The 18,057-nt window shown below is 41.3% G+C and overlaps 1 protein-coding gene across 13 annotated transcripts in view; it reads right to left on the bottom strand.

The window, feature by feature from the left end:
* CARMIL1 (capping protein regulator and myosin 1 linker 1) overlaps positions 1-18,057 on the bottom strand; it is a 316,706-nt gene that overhangs the window by 26,121 nt on the left and 272,528 nt on the right. For 11 of the 13 annotated variants that reach the window (XM_060307233.1, XM_060307235.1, XM_060307231.1 and 8 more), the window contains 3 exons: positions 9,351-9,368; positions 5,043-5,109; positions 4,601-4,797 (listed from right to left, as the gene is read on the bottom strand). In XM_060307233.1, the coding sequence (XP_060163216.1) occupies positions 4,601-4,797; positions 5,043-5,109; positions 9,351-9,368 (282 nt within the window). The remainder of the gene's footprint in view (positions 1-4,600; positions 4,798-5,042; positions 5,110-9,350; positions 9,369-18,057) is intronic. The other 2 variants (XM_030881247.2, XM_030881244.2) reach the window with 1 other exon arrangement.

Here is an 18,057-nt window from a genome sequence, read left to right on the forward strand (position 1 = left end):
AGCCAAGCAATCAAGCCAGGAAAAAAGGAATCCAAGAGGAAGTAAAAGAAACAAAATATAATTTAAAAAAAATAAGGCAAAAATTAATGAACTTGAGAGGACCAGTAAAGCTAATTCTTTGAAAAAGACTAGTAAACGAGACCTTGCAAAATTAGGAGAGAGGAATTAAGATATATTAGAAATGGAAAAATGGGACACAGCTATTGATACAGAAGAGATTAAAAATGCAAAAGAATTCTATAAACAAGTAAATGAACTATTAGACTAAGTGGGCAATATCCTAGAAAAACAGAAATTACCGAAGTGGTCTCAAGGAGAATTAGGTAATCTGAATAGATCTGATGAAATAAAATTCACATTTTATGGCAAGATGAGAAAAATTTAAACATAAAATTTTTCTCTGCCCGTTTGGACCTCCCTCCCCCCTCCCCCCTCCCCTTTAGAGTGTATTGTGTATTCTGCCTTAACCAGACCTCCTTAGGCGATAACCTTCCTTTTTAATCTTGTAAGGGGTCAGGATGACCCACTTCTCACTTTGTTCATGCAGGTCTGGATTGTGTAAACTGTCAGTACACCATCTGACGTATCACCCTTTGTCTCAAAAACTTATATAACTGTGTTTCGACCTCTAACAGGCAGAATAGTCCTCAGAGCTTTCTGAAAAACTGTCTCCCGGGTTATAATCCTCAGGTTGGCTGAAATAAAATTTTCCATTTCTTTCTTAGATTGACTATTCATCTTTTTCATCAATAGATCTATAACGAAAGAAATAAAATCCCTAGTTTAAAAAAATCGACATATCAGCATGACATGCACACAGACAGCACATCAGGCCCAGGTGGCTTCCCGGGGGAGGAACAGAAAATCTATAATACTTGCAAACTGTTCCAGAGACTAGGAAAGGAGAGAGAGCATCCCAACTATGTTATGAAGATAGCTGTGATATAGTGATGGTCTTCATCCCCATTTCTGGCACAGAGCTCCTAAACGCTTGGAATTTCCTAACTAATGAGAGCCATAAAGGTGTTTTGGTTATGTTAATGAGGTGACTTTGGAACTCACCTAAAAATGGGGGCTGATAGCCAGGAGCCCCAACCACGTGATTAGAGGGTTTGAATTTTCAGTCCCACCCCCTCCACTTTAGGGAGCTGATAGGGCCCAGAAGTTCAATCAGTCACCAATGGCCAGTGATTTACTCAATTATGACTGTGTAATGAAGTCTCCATAAAAACCCCAAAGGACAAGGTCTGGAGGGCTGCTGGGTTGGTGAACATGTGGAGATGCAGGGAGTGTGATGTGCTGGGAGAGGGCATGGAAGCTCCGTGCCCCTTCTCGCATATCTTTCCCTAAGCATCTCCTCCATCTGGCTGTTCCTGAGTTATAACCTTTTATTATAAACTAGTAATCCAGTAAGTAATGTCTGGGTTCCGTGAGCTGCTATAACAAATACATCAAACCCAAGAAGGATTGTGGGAACCTGTGATTTATAGGCAGTTGGTCAGTATGGGTAACAACCGCCAACCAAAGGTTGTCGCTTGCCATGTCGCTCTACAAGGATTAAGCCATTAGCCACTGCAGTCGCTGACCTTCAAGACACCCAAAAGGAGTTCCCTCTGTGCTCTGGGAAAATTGGCAGAACAGGCCTTCAGAGAGTTAAATATTTTCAAGAGAGAATGTCATGAACCCAATTTCTTGCATCTTCCCATACTTAGAAAAGCACTACAATCATTAAGATATCTGTGCCCCATGACCAGCAGCAACCTTCTACCAAGACATGTGCTTGACTACACATATCCGTTCTCCAAAATCACACATATGCTGACCTTCCCCCCACCTCTTTGAACAGTTCCTCAGTCTTTGGAGAGGCTGTCTCCCAGGCTATAGTCCTCAGGAAGTCCCCAAATAAAACTGAAACTCACAGCTCTCACATTGCATGCTTTTATTTCAGTTGACAGTATCCTTTATAATAAACCAGTAATAGTAAGTAAAGTGTCCTCTTGGGTATTCTGAGCCATTCTAGCAAATTATCTAACCTAAGGAGGGGGGCATGGGAACCTCCCATGAAGTCGATCGGTCAGAAGTACAAGAGGCGACCTGAGACTGGTATCTGAAGTGAGGGAACCGCTGAGCCCTTCACCTGAGGGGTCAGAATTGAATTGAATTGTGGGACACCCAGTTGTGGTCCAGAGTTGAAGAATTAGCAGGTGTAGGGGGGAGAAAACCACACATTTGGTATTAGAAATGCTGAAAGTAAAAACAGCCTCCATACCTTGGCTTTGAGAGTTCTGACATCTAGAAAAGCTCGTTAGGGGCATTAGGGGTCAAGGACAAGCTCTAGAAAAGCTAAGATCCATTTAGGGTGGACTAAGGCTACTCAATCCACCAAAACAAAACCAAAACGATAATATTAAATGACTGCTGCTACTAAATACTGCAGCTTTCTCACCCTCCACTGGAAAATGCAGACAATGGGGCCGGTGTGGCAGCTTCACACAGGTGTTCAATGTGAGAGCACTTTGAAAATCACAAGCTCTGTGAAACCATTAGGCAGCATATTTTCACTGTGAACCCAAGGGAGAACAAGCTGTGCACGTTTTTTCTCAGGCTACCAAGCCTCTGGGAAGATCTATTTAGACCCAGGACCATAATCCACTATCCTAGGACATACCCTTGTGCTACAGAGTCCTCAGGATGAAGCAGCCTGGGGTTTGCCAACCCTGTTAAAATCAAGTAAGTTGGAAAAGAAAACAATTTACTAAAATTTTTTTCTTTTGTCTTTTTGAAACCATGTCAAGATATTCAGAATCAAATGAGAGAAATCAACCAAATACACCCAACCTGGATCTGGAATGAGCAAAGGACTGACCATGCAGGTAACTGGTTGTGACTTTTATCCATCTACGACTCCAGTGATCCACCTATCATCCAGTGAGTATCGAACGCCTGCTACGTTGTACTGAATAAATTCATGCTAAGCGCTCAGTATACAACCATGGATAATAAGCCATACACCTTCCTACACAGAGCTTACACACAACGAGGAAAGCGTGCTTAGAAAACACTGTATGGCGAGGGCTGTAACAGGGTAAAAGCCAGGCACTGGGGGAGCAGGGCCTCCATGGACAGTTGCCCAGGCTGTGCACTGTGCACAACTAGTGTGGGAGAACAACCTTCCCTGGAGCCGTGCACCCCCAGCCATGTGGGAGAACAGAGGTAGAGACAGGGAGGGCTTCCTGGGAGAAGTCTTGCCTCAGTGGAGGTCTGCAAAATGAGTAGGTATCCACCTAGGAGCTAAGGGTAGGGGGATGGAGGGGTAGGGGTGGGGGCGGGGGGGAGAGAGGAAGCAATGACAGAAAGGCTGCATCACTGGAGGCCTGAAACAGGATGAGAGTGAGGAATGCAGGGATGATGAGGAGAAAGGAAGAAGGTGAAGAGCAAACAGGGACGGCAGTGGGGGCTGGTGTTGGGGATCATATCCAGGTTTCTAGCTTGTTGACTGGTGACGCTCCTTGTGGGGCAGGGCAGGTTTATAGAGAAAGATAGGCTCCCAGTTTTGAATTTGTTGAACCTGAGGTGCTCCGGGGCTTTAAAGTTCAGGAGGCAGGTGAATATCTGAATATGGAGTTCAGCAGAGGAGGCAGGAGTCAACAACGAACTGAAACCACGGGTTTACATGACATCACCGAGACAAATAATACACTCAAAGGCCAGGCAGAGGAAAACTGAAAAGGCATCGCTGGAGAGGTGAATAGGAAAGAAAAGAGAGTGATGACTCAGAGGCCCACAGAAGGATGGAGCCTTCCAGGTCAAGTAACTGCTGAGGTGTCAAGTAGGCTGACAGCTGGCAAGTGTCCACAGGATTAGGTTAGGAGTGACCTTGGCAGGGTCGTTTCAGAGGTGGGTAGGTACAGAACGAAGATTTTGGTGGGTTGCAGAGAGACAGGAAGGTGAGGGAGAAAGACCACAGGCAAAGACGAACTCCTTCAAGAAGTCTGACTGCAAAGGAGAGAAAAGACACTAACCAAAGACAGACGTGGGGTCAATTGCATTAAGGCTCTTTAGCGCAAACAATTCAGTCCTCTCCTGAGTGGAGAGCAGGATGCTGAGAAGCACGCCGCCTGCGTGGTTCTCCCAGGTACGGCCTCTCCTCCACCACTCAGCTTGTGGGGTATCAAAAGCCAGGGCACCAGAGCAGGTCAGGACACGGAGGTGGGGGAGTATATGGGTGCAGTCCAAAATCAAATGCAAACGATTTTTAATCACAAATCAATTCTTTGATACTTAGTCTCCATCTTTTCACACCCGGACACTATAAAATCCTATAGATGTAGGCTTTTTATCTCACCCATGTGACTGGTATTTTTCTAACAACTTCCAAGGGGCAACTCTGTTCTAAAGAGTTGAAAACCTTACAGTGTTGTCTTTTCCAAAATTGTTGAGCACCAAATGAGACATTTTATGTGAATACCACACACACGTAGAGGTTCCATTCTCCTTAACTACAAGCTTTCAGGTATGCAGCACGCTTTTATAAGACTCTCCAGGTTTCCCTGGAGGAGGACAGGGTGAGGGAGAGATGGGCCCCCTCCAGCCCACCTACCGCTGCGTGCGTGGACTGCTGCTTCTTAGCCCGTTTTGGTCTTAACTTGGTAAAGTGCTCCAGCTTCTTTCCTTCCTCGGACGGCAAGTCAGAGATAAACCCCGAGCTCTGCTTCTCTTGTCTGATGGATGGGAAAGGCGGGTCTTCAACGTGAATTGGCACTTCTTCCAGGGCTTTATCAAGGTCAAATTCCATTTCTAAAATAAAGCAAAGCCCCAGGTTGAAGCTTACTGCATAGAGATGGATAGAAAAGTTCCTACAAGTCATTTTAAGTCTATCACTGAATAGCAAACACTCATTCACAAATCACTTAATTCTCTTTCTCAATATTTACTCAGTTAGAGCATCCCTAAGAAACATCCTCGAAGTGGTCCGAGGTTCCTGCTGAGGGGTGTTTCACGGTTATAAGGAAATGGCTGGCATTAGCAAAATACTCACTCACCAAATGCCCTGGAGACAGGCCGCAGCATCCGGCTATGAATAGTCTTCCTTTTGGATTTAGGAGTCATCTAGCAATAAAATAAAGAAAGCACTTAGACAGGTATTCCCAGAAGACTTAACTTTCGAAGTTTAGAAACATTGGCGGGGGGGGGGGGGGGGTGATATTTGGGATCAATTGGTTTACGCTCAGTATTGACTCCTTCAGAGGATGGTTAGCAACATCTGACAGCCAGACTGAAGGGGCGAAGCCACGACATTTCTAAATGTTTGCCACTTTCTCAAATGATAGAGCCAACTTCTTTCCCCCAGCCCCATTCAGGTAAATTCTATTTTTATAGCTAAAAGGAACAATGAACGATATAGGATTTAACTCTAACCTGCACACGAGGATGTTAAAACAGATATAAGGAATAAGAATGAAAGACTGTAAAAATCAGTCGCTAAAAATTGAAAACACAATTACTCACTGTTCATTATCACAGCAACATCAATATAAGCAACACCAAACTCTTTGTCATCTTAATGATTTAAGCAGTTTAACTGTTGTTGTTGTTTTTTTTTGCGCTACGCGGGCCTCTCACTGTTGTGGCCTCTCCCATTGCGGAGCACAGGCTCCGGACGCGCAGGCTCAGCGGCCATGGCTCACGGGCCCAGCCGCTCCACGGCATGTGGGATCTTCCCGGACCGGGGCACGAACCCGTGTCCCCTGCATCGGCAGGCAGACTCTCAACCACTGCGCCACCAGGGAAGCCCAGTTTAACTGTTTTGTTTCACATTTCTGCCACAAAAATTTTGATCTTTACATTATGAGCAAAGACCATAGACCAAAGACCAAAGAAAAAAGTTGCCATGATTTAGAAGTCTATCTGCTGTCCCTTCTCAATAAGATGTCTTTGATCCTTCTTTTCCTTTTAAAAAAGGAGACCAAAACCCAAACCATGCCCAAAACTTCTTAGAGCATTTTTCTAGCATTGGTGTCAACTGTTGATTATGTTAAGTCAAACCTTAAGGAAGACATTAGCTTCTCCCTCAACACGATAACTCGTGTCAAAGCTGGAGGGGACCTTTGTCATCACCTCCACAAATTGCAAAGAAGAAACTGAGTCATGGAGATGATAAGGACTACCACTCAAGTCAAGAGGAGCAGGGCCAGGGACAGAGCCAGTTATTAAGGTCAGCCCAGCATCCCTCCTGCCTCACCACTTGTGATCAATGAACGGATGGATTTTAGGGGTGTTAACTGCTTTGATACTGGAAACTGGTATTCGTGTAAACTAAGATATAACTGAAAGAACTTAGTTTGTAGACTTTCATTTCACTTAATAGGTTGTCATCTAAAGCTTTCTCAGAAAAAGAAAATCCACAGGTTGATAACAAGGTTCAAAGAATAAATTGTTTCATATTGACCTTTAAAGCAAACAGCTTTACAGTTTTGACAATCTTATGTCATTTTTAACAATAATATCCTTTTGCTATTATTTATTATTGAGAGGAAAAGGAGATTAAAAATGGTGAGCAATAGAATTTAAATCCAGACTGGTCTTCCTGAACATAATGAAACTTGCTGATTTGGTTCTTTCAAGGTTTTTTAAAGGCAGACAATCAGAGGAAAATCTCTTTATAAAGCATCGGGCTTTGCAGGTTCAATAAAAATACAACCAATCCAATGCAACTGGAAATGAATCCAGTTTCAAGATAGTTCTCCCCAAAACAGGCCTTACAGTTGGTTGAAGGTGGTGTGACTGGTCTATTCGTAAGTGAAACCTCTAAAAATAATTTTCAAGGAGACACAAACTATCAAAATATATGCTGTGTTTGGTCATAAAAACTCCTTCAGTATTGTATCCACTTGTGCACAACCTTGATAGATAAAAGGATTAAGAAGTAGCTTGGGATATAATTTCCAGCCAATTCATTTAGATAGTCACAGATAAATAGGAAAGAAGTTTAAAAATGCATAGAATGAAGATGTCTTCCAAAATTCTTTCCTGTCACTCCTCATTAGATTTTATAAGAAAAAGTGTTTGTGGGCAAAAATAATCTGGGTCAAGTTTCCCTATTTAGCCTTTATAATGAATACCAAATACATGTTAAAACATATGACAATAATGACATTTCAACTATATTATAATTTTTAAATATATAAAAAGAAATACATATAGAATTACATATAAGAGAATATATATAACATATATAAAAAATATCATTTACAAACTGATGCCCAACTGTAAATGGATCATTCCGCTCAATCCAATTTTATAGACACATTGAGAAACATACAAAATCATCAGGATTTTTGATGGCTGACAGTAATCAAAGGGAAACCAGTTGCCTTTCTTGGTCTCGCTTTCTAATGCCTCAAAACGTAGTACACAAAATTTGAATATCAGAAAGATGCATTCTAATGCATTTTCATTGCTTTCTTTCATTTCATATGCTCTTTACGTGAGCATATAACTTCCGGTTGCATTCTGCATAAAACTCTCTCTGTGTCTGACATATCTGTGAATTCTGAAGTTTTGCCACGTTTGGACAGGGCCAACGGCCTTTTGCTAAAATGGTCAGAGCTTGCAATCAGGCTGTTTTCTACAACTGGTGTTAAGAACGCAACCTGATTTTATACATTTCTTCCGATGGATGAACTGTTTTACAATCTCTTTCATGAGAAAGAATAAATATGGATTTAAGTATAACAATGGAGAAAAAAAGTGAATTTTATTTCTTCATAGTTTTCTTTCTTTTCTTTACAATTGTTTCTTCCCTAACAGTTTTACAGACAGTGTGGACTTGCTCAGTCTTATTGGCTCATTCCTATGATTTGATTACGTATAAATCTAAAGCAAGAGGAAATGTAAGAATGATACAATTATCCACCTATGTGTACATTTAGGAGCACATACTGTATGTTTCTCTAGAAAGATGGTTTCTATGCACTCTCTTCCCCCTTCTCACACCTGTTGGTTAGATGAATTGAATCCTGGAAAAAAAAAAATCTGGCTTTACCATCCAGATTTACATTTACTCTCTTCCCTTTCTGAACCAAAATGAAAGGGTTCATTTTCTCACACTATGTCTTAGTCCTTGTTTATTACTCTTCCTGGACATTTGTCAATGCTTAAGTATTTTCTGATCAGAGAAATCATAAAGTGCCCAACAGATGAAGGGGGTCAGCAATGGAAGCAGGAGAGGTACACACGCCAAAGGGACCCTTCACAAATCGATGTATGATTAACATTGCCAACTATTACTTCAGGCCTAGACAAAGTTACTTTGTCTTTCAAAGTGCATTTTATGAGAAGCAAGTAATTTTCAATATTCACATCCTCAGGAAATATGAGGAACAATGTGTTAAACCCTTTAAAATATAACTTTAGAAGGAAAACTCTAAACATAGACTTCTTCTGATATCACAAACATCAGTAAATCCCCATCGTGGCAGACAGTGAATGAAATTCATGGCTCTATTCTCTAAGCATCCAAAAGCAGCACAATGTCTACACTGCTTGGAAATCTTACTCGTTTGATCCAATTTTTATGATGGATTTATAACTATTCTCCATGTAGCTCAATAGAGATACATATCCACTTTTACCGTAAGTTAAGGACTAATGTTAGAACCTTATAAACAACACAACATATTTTTCCTGTTAAACTCATTTTTAACACATAATTGCTAGACATACTAATTTTTTTTTTAATGAGAGTTAAATTGTTTCTATCACCAGAAAAATAGGAATGGAGTAGTTTCCTCATTCATTTTACCAAGTTTGCGCAAAGAATAATAAACAACACCCTCACTCCAAAGCTCAAGAATCCTTAATTACTTTTCTTTTCCTTGAGGTTAAAAAAAAAAAAGAAAACAGAAACAGTTGGAAAGCAGATTAGTAAAAATCTTCTAATACAAGAAGGTATTATGATGCCAGTTTTCTACAACTCTGGGAAACAAGTAATATGACAAGAATCAGAAATTAAAAACCTTGGAAGTTTAAGTAATCATGTCTTGTTTTTTAAACATGAATGGAAGAAGCACTTTTCTCCTCTTGAATGTTTATACCCTCTTCATCAACACTTTGCTTGCTTTCAGGCACATGGCTGGGAATATTTTAAATTCATCGCCTGTTTTGCTAAGCTGAACCATCTTGTAAAGTTCAATCTTGTCTCTAAATTGCTGCCTATTTTATTCAGGATCCAAGATGGATGACGACACTACAGACTCCTGGGAGATCAGCCAGGCAGCGCAGAAGCAAATGGAGCACAATAATGTAAACTAGTACAGCCAGAATCTGCAGAGCCACCAAAAAATACTTACACTTGTACAGCAGAGAGTCTCCATGCAGCAAAAAGAAAGGAAAAAAAAATTTGAATGGAAGAGAAATAAAGCAACAGCATTACAAGAAACGGGGAGGGAGAGACACCATACACAAATAAACAGAAAAGCTACATAAAAAGCCTTCATAGCAAAGGAATGAGGCAAGAATGAGGCCAAACTATTATTAGCTTAAGGTATCCAACCTAGCTTTTTTTAAGCAGAAGCACAATTACAGCTTGAAAACTGCAGAAACTCTTAAGAGATATTACCTCTTCTGCTAAGTGCGTGCAAAATGCCATCTACCAACCCCGTAAGGTATTAATCCCACTTGGGAGATGGAGATGTCATCAGCTCCAAAGGCACATAGTAGACAGAACACTGGATGGACATTAGCAAACTCCACGCAGGTGTTGGTTCTCGGGCCACAGGGCTAGTCACAGCAACTAAATGGGGACAACGTGTCTTTGGGCACGTGTAAGCGTCCCTTCTCGGGATCTTTACATCATTCTGTCCTCCCCACTGTAGCAGCAGCTTTGAGTTCTCTCTCCCCCTCAGTCATCAGAGCATTTCAAGCAAGGATCTGATACCAGGACCTACCACAGTTACCTACCTATAGTGTCATTAACATTGATAGTACCTTATACCTTAGTGGGAATTTAGGTCACCTTACATTTCACATTAAATCTCTAATTGAAGAATTGTTAAAACCTCATTGGTCACCATTATTAACAGTTGTTAGGGCATGTTAATATTCTGAACATTTATAAAAGAATTTTTAAAAGCATAACAAAACCAAAAAAGTCCCACTGTAGAACGTCAGATCTTTGTGAAGATGGGGGGGCATCTTTTCCAAACTTCCTGAAAACACACTCAGAGGAAGGCCACCTACTCCATCTACCTGGGGCTGACTTTTTTCCTTCAAGTTCCTTATTTTGTGTGTGTCAATTCTTCTCAATATACAGCAGGATGAAAATACAGGGCTTCTCAGTTTGTGACTAAACCGGTGGGTGGCACACAAGTAAAAGGCTTCCTGTAACCATCACCACCATCATTTTGATCATCCTTGGCATTATTTGCTTATCAGAAAGGTTTCCCTCAGCAAGGTCCTGAAAAAGTCTCAATCCACAGACTTCTAATTTCTTATTTCATTAGGCAATTTTCTTCAAATACACCTCATTTTTTTTTTTTTTTTGGCGGTACGCAGGCCTCTCACTGTTGTGGCCTCTCCCGTTGCGGAGCACAGGCTCCAGACACGCAGGCTCAGCGGCCATGGCTCACGGGCCCAGCCGCTCCGCGGCATGTGGGATCTTCCCGGACCGTGGCACGAACCCGCGTCCCCTGCATCATCAGGCGGACTCTCAACCACTGCGCCACCAGGGAAGCCCAAACTTAAGGATTTTAAAAAATTAATTCAATGTATCCTAAACTATTACTGTCATTACTGTTTTGGTTGCAGGAGTATCCCAGTGGAAGCCATTTCAATCTGGATTTTGTATCCTTTGCAATGATCCCACTGGATTTAGAGCCAATCCTTGCTTTTTGATTCAAGATATCCTAGTGTCATCTTGTGCTTTCCTGTGTATTTTTAAAATGAATATGGGTAATCCCTGTTTAATGAACTAGACTGTAATAATTTAATATTTCCTACCAGATTGTCATCTGAGTCAATGCTCAAGGGGAACCCAAAGTTAGTCATTATTATTTTTACCCTCAAAATATCTAACCAAACAGTATCATCACATTTGTAGTTTAAAAAGTAATTTTTATGCATTTCTACTTGTTAAAGTTTGAGGCGGTATAAATCTTACTGAGAAAATGAGATACCTAATCCTTCCTATGATGACTGTTGGAGAGCAACAATCTTTAATATCTAGGAAGAGTAGTATATGGAAGCCGTAACTCTGAGAAAGCCACTATAAATCAATGGACAAAAGGAGGAATGATGTGTAGAGATTTAGTAAGGCATCACATTTCTTACTGAATGCAACATTAAATCCAGCTATTCACATCACACTCATTAACTTTTATATCCAGAATCTCATTTCATATAAAAGTTAAAATGGCATCATGATGTTAAAACAAAAACATTCAGGGAGCTGTACTGATGAGACTGTTGTGAAGATCACAGTAGAGTACTATTTTTAAATGAACATGGTTTGTTTCCTTATTTTCCAGATCTGCACAGTTTTTTTGATACAAGAAAATTAAATCTTTATCTTTGTCATGTTTTCTCCAGGAAACAGCCCACTTTTTTATTCATTTTAACTAATCTTGCAACCAAGCTATAGTGGAAAGTTGAATGAACTGTCTATCAAACACACTGTGATGTATTACAACCAAAGAAGGATGGCTTTCAGAGTATGTAATCTCTATCGTCCTGACTTAATGTTAACTATAACAAACCCTGTCTTGTCAATGACTGTCTTTCATTAACATTTTCCAACATTTAAGGCCTCAGCATCAAATAACAGGATACAGATGGTCAACGGATTCAGTTACCTGGGGAGTGGAGGTCACACACTGCGCAACTAGAAGCCCTTTCTGAGGTTCTGCTACGGCTGTGACAGAGGACGCTCTGAAATCTTTTTCAGGGAAGGGCCATTTTGGCCGTGCTGAACTGGGTATGGCATTTGGAGATTTCAACTGGGTACAGTTGACCCTTGAACAATACAGCTTTGAACTTGTGCAGGTCCACTTAAGTGGGGATTATTTTTCAATAAATACATACTACAGTACTAGTCAATCCGAGGCTGGTTGAATCCGCAGAGACGGAACAACAGACATAGAGAGCGGGCTGTACAGAGTTATAGCCCAATTTTGGGGGGGTGTCGGCGCCCCTAACCACTGCGTCATTCAAAGGTCCAGTGCATTCGTGCAAGGGCTGAAGTGGAATGAAGGCTGCTCCCAGAGAATCCTGGCTTGACACCCTACCGTTCAGCTCTGGTTAGTTGATCTCCTGTCTGGGAGAGCAAAATGACCACATACCTCAATTTTGATAATCAAAGTCAGATCAGTTAGGTCTAAACCTTGCAGCACTAGTTCCCAAGGTTAAGGCTCCACCTCACCCAGCAAGCAAAACAGAGCACCATGGAGTCATAGATAAGGACTGATCTTGAACTCTGCTGTATCATAACTTCATTCCCTCCTTAGCAAGCCTTTATTTTCAGGAGATATTTGGCTAACCCTCAAATTCTCCTAGGCAAGAAGGAAAACTGTCCAACTGAAAGTCAGGGCCAGTGGCATGGCCTGAGTAAGCAGGACTGAATTGGGGATGATCATGTGTGTTCTCAGTAGGCAGCTTCCAGAGGCAGACAGCCCTCTCTTCTCAGTTTTTTTTGCTGCTTGTTCCCATCAGTTCAGACACCTACAACTCGAGCCATCACTTGCCCCATTATTTCAAAAGGTGGGATTTGCTACCACAGGTTAGAATCCCTACCAGTTCACTAAGAGGAAGAGTAAAACCCTGGAGGGACAGAATTAGCCTGCAGTTAGAGACACCACCCACCAAACTCTCAGTGCAAACCCTCCGTGAAAAGGCTCTTCCCCAACCCAACCTTCCCTGGACTTTTCTTCCAGTGACCTGGTCCAGCATGAAGACCAGGGATGCAGCAGAGAGGGTACAGGCTTGGGAACTGGATCATTTGGAGTTGAGCCCTCCGCTCTGGCTACCCCTAAACCAGCCGTGTGATATGGGGCAAGTGTATTAACGTCTCTGAGCTCTCATCTGAAAAATAGGTTAAAATAGTTACCACATATGGCTGCCACGACAAAGCAGGGGGCACAGTGCATGTCTCACAGCGGGTACGTGGTTTTCTCCTTTTTTCCTATACAACTTGTTGAGAGCTTGGATTACTGAGGATATAACCTATAATATTCTCATTAATAGAACCTCATAGGTTTAAAGATAGCCTTTTCACGCCAAGAATCATTTTCTAGAGTTTCCAGAGAAATCTGTTACTGACATTTATTGCTGGCATTAGCTGTATAGAATTCAAAGACGTAACTCCCATACCCTCAAGGAGCATAGAATCTAGCAGGAAAGTTGAGCTAAGCAAGGAACTGCAGTACAAAGCCAAGGCATTAAACAAAATGTACTGAGCAATTATTACGTGCCAGGTACTGGGCACTAGATACTGGGATTATGTTGTCCAAGTACAATCCCAGTCCCTGCCCTCTAGGAGCGTATGCTCCAGCGTGGGGAGATGGCAAAAAGTACCTACATGAGTAAACAAGATCATTTCAAGTACTGATAAGTGCTGAGCAGATAAAACAGGATAATATGGTAGAGAGGCTGGAGTGTTTCTTCGGCTCGGAGAGTCATGGAAAACTTTTGAGAGATCTGAGTTAAGACCTGAGTGGTGGGGAAAAGGTAGCTGAGGGAAGATCTGGTGAAACGTGTTCCAAGCTGAAGGAAGAAAAGGATAAGATGGGAACCAGGGCAAGTTCTAGAGAAAAGCAATGAGGCCACAGTGGCTTGAGGGAAGTGAACAAAGGAGAGAGTAGAGCACACAGAGAGATGGAGGCCAGATCATGGAGGACCCTGTGAACCCCGTGGGGAAGAGACTCCATTTATCCTGGGTGCAATGGGAAGCCGTCAAAGGGCTTGACACCTCACACATTGATCTGTTCTCTACTTTAGAAAGTTCCTGGGCTACTGAGAGGGGATTGATTGCAGAGAGGCCAGAGTGGAAGCATAAGTATAAGCTACAAGTCTATTTCAGGAATACAGGCAAGGGTGGCTAGGGTGAGGGGCCGGAGTGGATACGGACAGTAAGGGAAAGGGTAAGATTGAGACTGACTGTGGAGTTAGGAACAAACGGGTAGAATAGAAGGTGGTGTCCCACACTGAGAAAATTAATGCTCCAGTAGGGGAAGGGGAAATCAATGATTCTGTTTTGGACACATTAAGTTTGAGATACCCAGTAGACATCTAATTGAGATGTCGACTAGGCAGATGAATATACAAGTCTGCAGCTCAAGGTAAACTGAGATAAATGTCATGAATGTAGGAAAAGAAAAGTGCTTATAGAGTTGAAGGGACAGCGGTCAGGTGAGGGAAGGTGTCTGGTGAGTGCATCTGTACCATGGCTGTGCATGGATGACTTACCAATACAGCCCGGGCTACCGAGCTCTGAGGCCGCCTCTACAACTCCCTACTGGACATCTCAAGCCAGGGTCTTGCAAACGCCTCACCTCAACATAACCAAGACGGGAATCACTAACATCTGTTTCTGCCAAAATCTGCCCCTTCTCCCATATTCCTCACCTTCAGTGTTGCCTTCAAAATAAATAAACAATATAGAAACAAGTCAACCCTCAGCGAGCTCTACGAGGCTCTTGTGATATGGCCTCCACCCTCATCACCTATCCTCTCTCCTACCCTTTATTCCCGTTGTATCATAATCCCACAATAGTTCCTCAAATCGTGATGCTCTCTCCTCACTCCAAGCCTCTATATAAGTACTATTCTCTCTGCTAAATTTACTTACTCATTTTCCTCTCGGCCAACTTCTCCTTCAAATGCTAACTCTCATTGTACCAACAGTTACTAAGGGCCTTATTATGTACCAAACATGATGCTCAGAACTTTCCTCCAGGACGGCTTCCTTGACAACGGCCCTTCCCAGGCTGGGCTGGGCATCCCTTCTCTCCATAGCAGCCTACACATCTCTGTCAGAGCTCTCTCCCACCATATCTCATATTTCAGTGTATTAATGCATAACCACCTCAGTCCAAAAGAAAACTGAGGCTCATGCAGAACATCAAGTTGTTTTTTTGATTTGTTTTGTGTTTTGTTTTTTTTAGTTTATACCCTTTTACTAACCTATATCTATTCCCCAGCCTCCCAGCCCCTGCCATGGCAAACACTTTTCTACTCAGTTCCTATGAGTGTGACTCCTTTCTTCCTTTCTTTTTTTTTGAATTTTTTTATACAGCAGATTCTTATTAGTCATCCATTTTATATACATCAGTGTATACATGTCAATCCCAATCGCCAAATTCAGCACACCACCATCCCCTCCCCACCCCCACAGCTCTCCCCCTTTAGTGTCCACACGTTTGTTCTCTACATCTGTGTCTCAATTTCTGTCCTGCAAACCAGTTCATCTGTACCATTTTTCTAGGTTCCACATTTATCTGTTAATATACGATATTTGTTTTTCTCTTTCTGACTTACTTCACGCTGTATGACAGTCTCTAGATCCATCCACGTCTCTACAAATGACCCAATTTCATTCCTTTCTATGGCTGAGTAATATTCCATTGTATATATGTACCACATCTTTTTTTTCCATTCGTCTGTCAATGGGCATTTAGGTTGCTTTCATGACCTGGCTATTGTAAATAGTGCTGCAATGAACATTGGGGTGCATGTGTCTTTTTGAATTATGGTTTTCTCTGGGTATATGCCCTGTAGGGGGATTGCTGGGTCACACGGTAATTCTACTTTTATTTTTATAAGGAACCTCCATACTGTTCTCCATAGTGGCTGTACCAATTTACATTCCCACCAACAGTACAAGAGGGTTCCCTTTTCTCCACACCCTCTCCATCATTTGCTGTTTGTAGATTTTCTGATGATGCCCATTCTAACTGGTGTGAGGTGATACCTCACTGTAGTTTTGATTTGCATTTCTCTAATAATTAGTGATGATGAGCAGCTTTTCATGTGCTTCCTGGCCATCTGTATGCCTTTTTGGAGAAATGTCTATTTAGGTCTTCGGCCCATTTTGGGATTGGGCTTTTTTTAAATATTGAGCTGCATAAGCTGTTTATATATTTTGGAGATTAATCCTTTGTCCATTGATTCGTTTGCAAATATTTTCTCCCATTCTGAGGGTTGTGTTTTCACCTTGCTTATGGTTTCCTTTGCTGTGCAAAAGCTTTTAAGTTTCATTAGGTCCCATTTGTTTATTTTTGTTTTTATTTCCATTACTCTAGGAAGTGGATCAAAAAAGATCCTGCTGTGATTTACGTCATAGATTGTTCTTCCTATGTTTTCCTCTAAGTTGTACAGTGTCTGGTCTTACATTTAGGTCTCTAATCCATCTTGAGTTTATTTCTGTGTATGGTGTTAGGGAGTGTTCTAATTTCATTCTTTTACATGCAGCTGTCCAGTTTTCCCAGCACCACTTACTAAAGAGACTGTCTTTTCTCCATTGTATATCCTTGCCTCCTTTGTCATAGATTAGTTGACCATAGGTGCATGGGTTTATCTTGGGGCTTTCTATCTTGTTCCATTGATCTGTGTTTCTGTTTTTGTGCCAGTACCATACTGTCTTGATTACTGTAGCTTTCTTATATAGTCTGAAGTCAGGGAGTCTGATTCCTCCAGCTCCGTTTTTTTCCCTCAAGACTGCTTTGGCTATTTGGGGTCTTCTGTGTCTCCATACAAATTTTAAGATTTTTTTGTTCCAGTTCCGTAAAAAATGCCATTGGTAATTTGATAGGGATTGCATTGAATCTGTAGATTGCTTTGGGCAGTATAGTCATTTTTACAATATTGATTCTTCCAATCCAAGAACATGGTATATCTCTCCAGCTCTTGATATCATCTTAATTTCTTTCATCAGTGTCTTACACTTTTCCTCATACAGGTCTTTTGTCTCCCTAGGTAGGCTTATTCCTAGGTATTTTATTCCTTTTGTTGCAGTGGTAAATGGGAGTGTTTCCTTAATTTCTCTTTCAGATTTTTCATCATTAGTGTATAGGAATGCAAGAGATTTCTGTGCATTAATTTTGTATCCTGCAACTTAAATTCATTGATTAGCTCTAGTAGTTTTCTGGTGGCATCTTTAGGATTCTCTATGTATAGTAGCATGTCATCTGCAAACAGTGTCAGTTTTACTTCTTCTTTTCCAATTTGTATTCCTTTTATTTCTTTTTCTTCTCTGATTGCCGTGGCTAGGACTTTCAAAACTATGTTGAATAATAGCGGTGAGAGTAGACATCCTTGTCTTTTTCCTGATTTAGAGGAAATGCTCTCAGTTTTTCACCACTGAGAATGATATTTGCTGTCGGTTTGTCATATATGGCCTTTATTATGTTGAGGTAGGTCCCCTCTGTGCCCACTTTCTGGAGTGCTCTTATTATGAATGGGTGTTGAATTTTCTCAAAAGCTTTTTCTGCATCTATTGAGATGATCATATGGTTTTTCTTCTTCAATTTGTTAATATGGTGTATCACATTGATTGATTTGCATATATTGAAGAATCCTTGCATCCCTGGGATAAATCCCACTTGATCATGGTGTGTGATCCTTTTAATGTGTTGTTGGATTCTGTTTGCTAGTATTCTGTTGAGGATTTTTGCATCTATATTCATCAGTGATATTGGTCTGTAATTTTTTTTGTAGTGTCGTTGTCTGGTTTTGGTATCAGGGTGATGGTGGTCTCATAGAATGAGTTTGGGAGTGTTCCTTCCTCTACAATTTTTTGGAAGAGTTTGAGAAGGATGGGGGTTAGCTCTTCTCTAAATGTTTGATACAATTCACCTGTGAAGCCATATGGTCCTGGACTTTTGTTTGTTGGAAGATATTTAATCACAGTTTCAATTTCATTACTTGTGATTGGTTTGTTCATATTTTCTATTTCTTCCTGGTTCAGTCTTGGAAGTTTATGCCTTTCTAAGAATTTGTCCATTTCTTCCAGGTTGTTCCTTTTATTGGCATAGAGCTGCTTGTAGTAGTCTCTTAGGATGCTTTGTA

The sequence above is a fragment of the Globicephala melas genome, chromosome 11 (genome assembly GCF_963455315.2).
Source record: "Globicephala melas chromosome 11, mGloMel1.2, whole genome shotgun sequence".
NCBI classification, from domain to species: Eukaryota; Metazoa; Chordata; class Mammalia; order Artiodactyla; family Delphinidae; genus Globicephala; species Globicephala melas.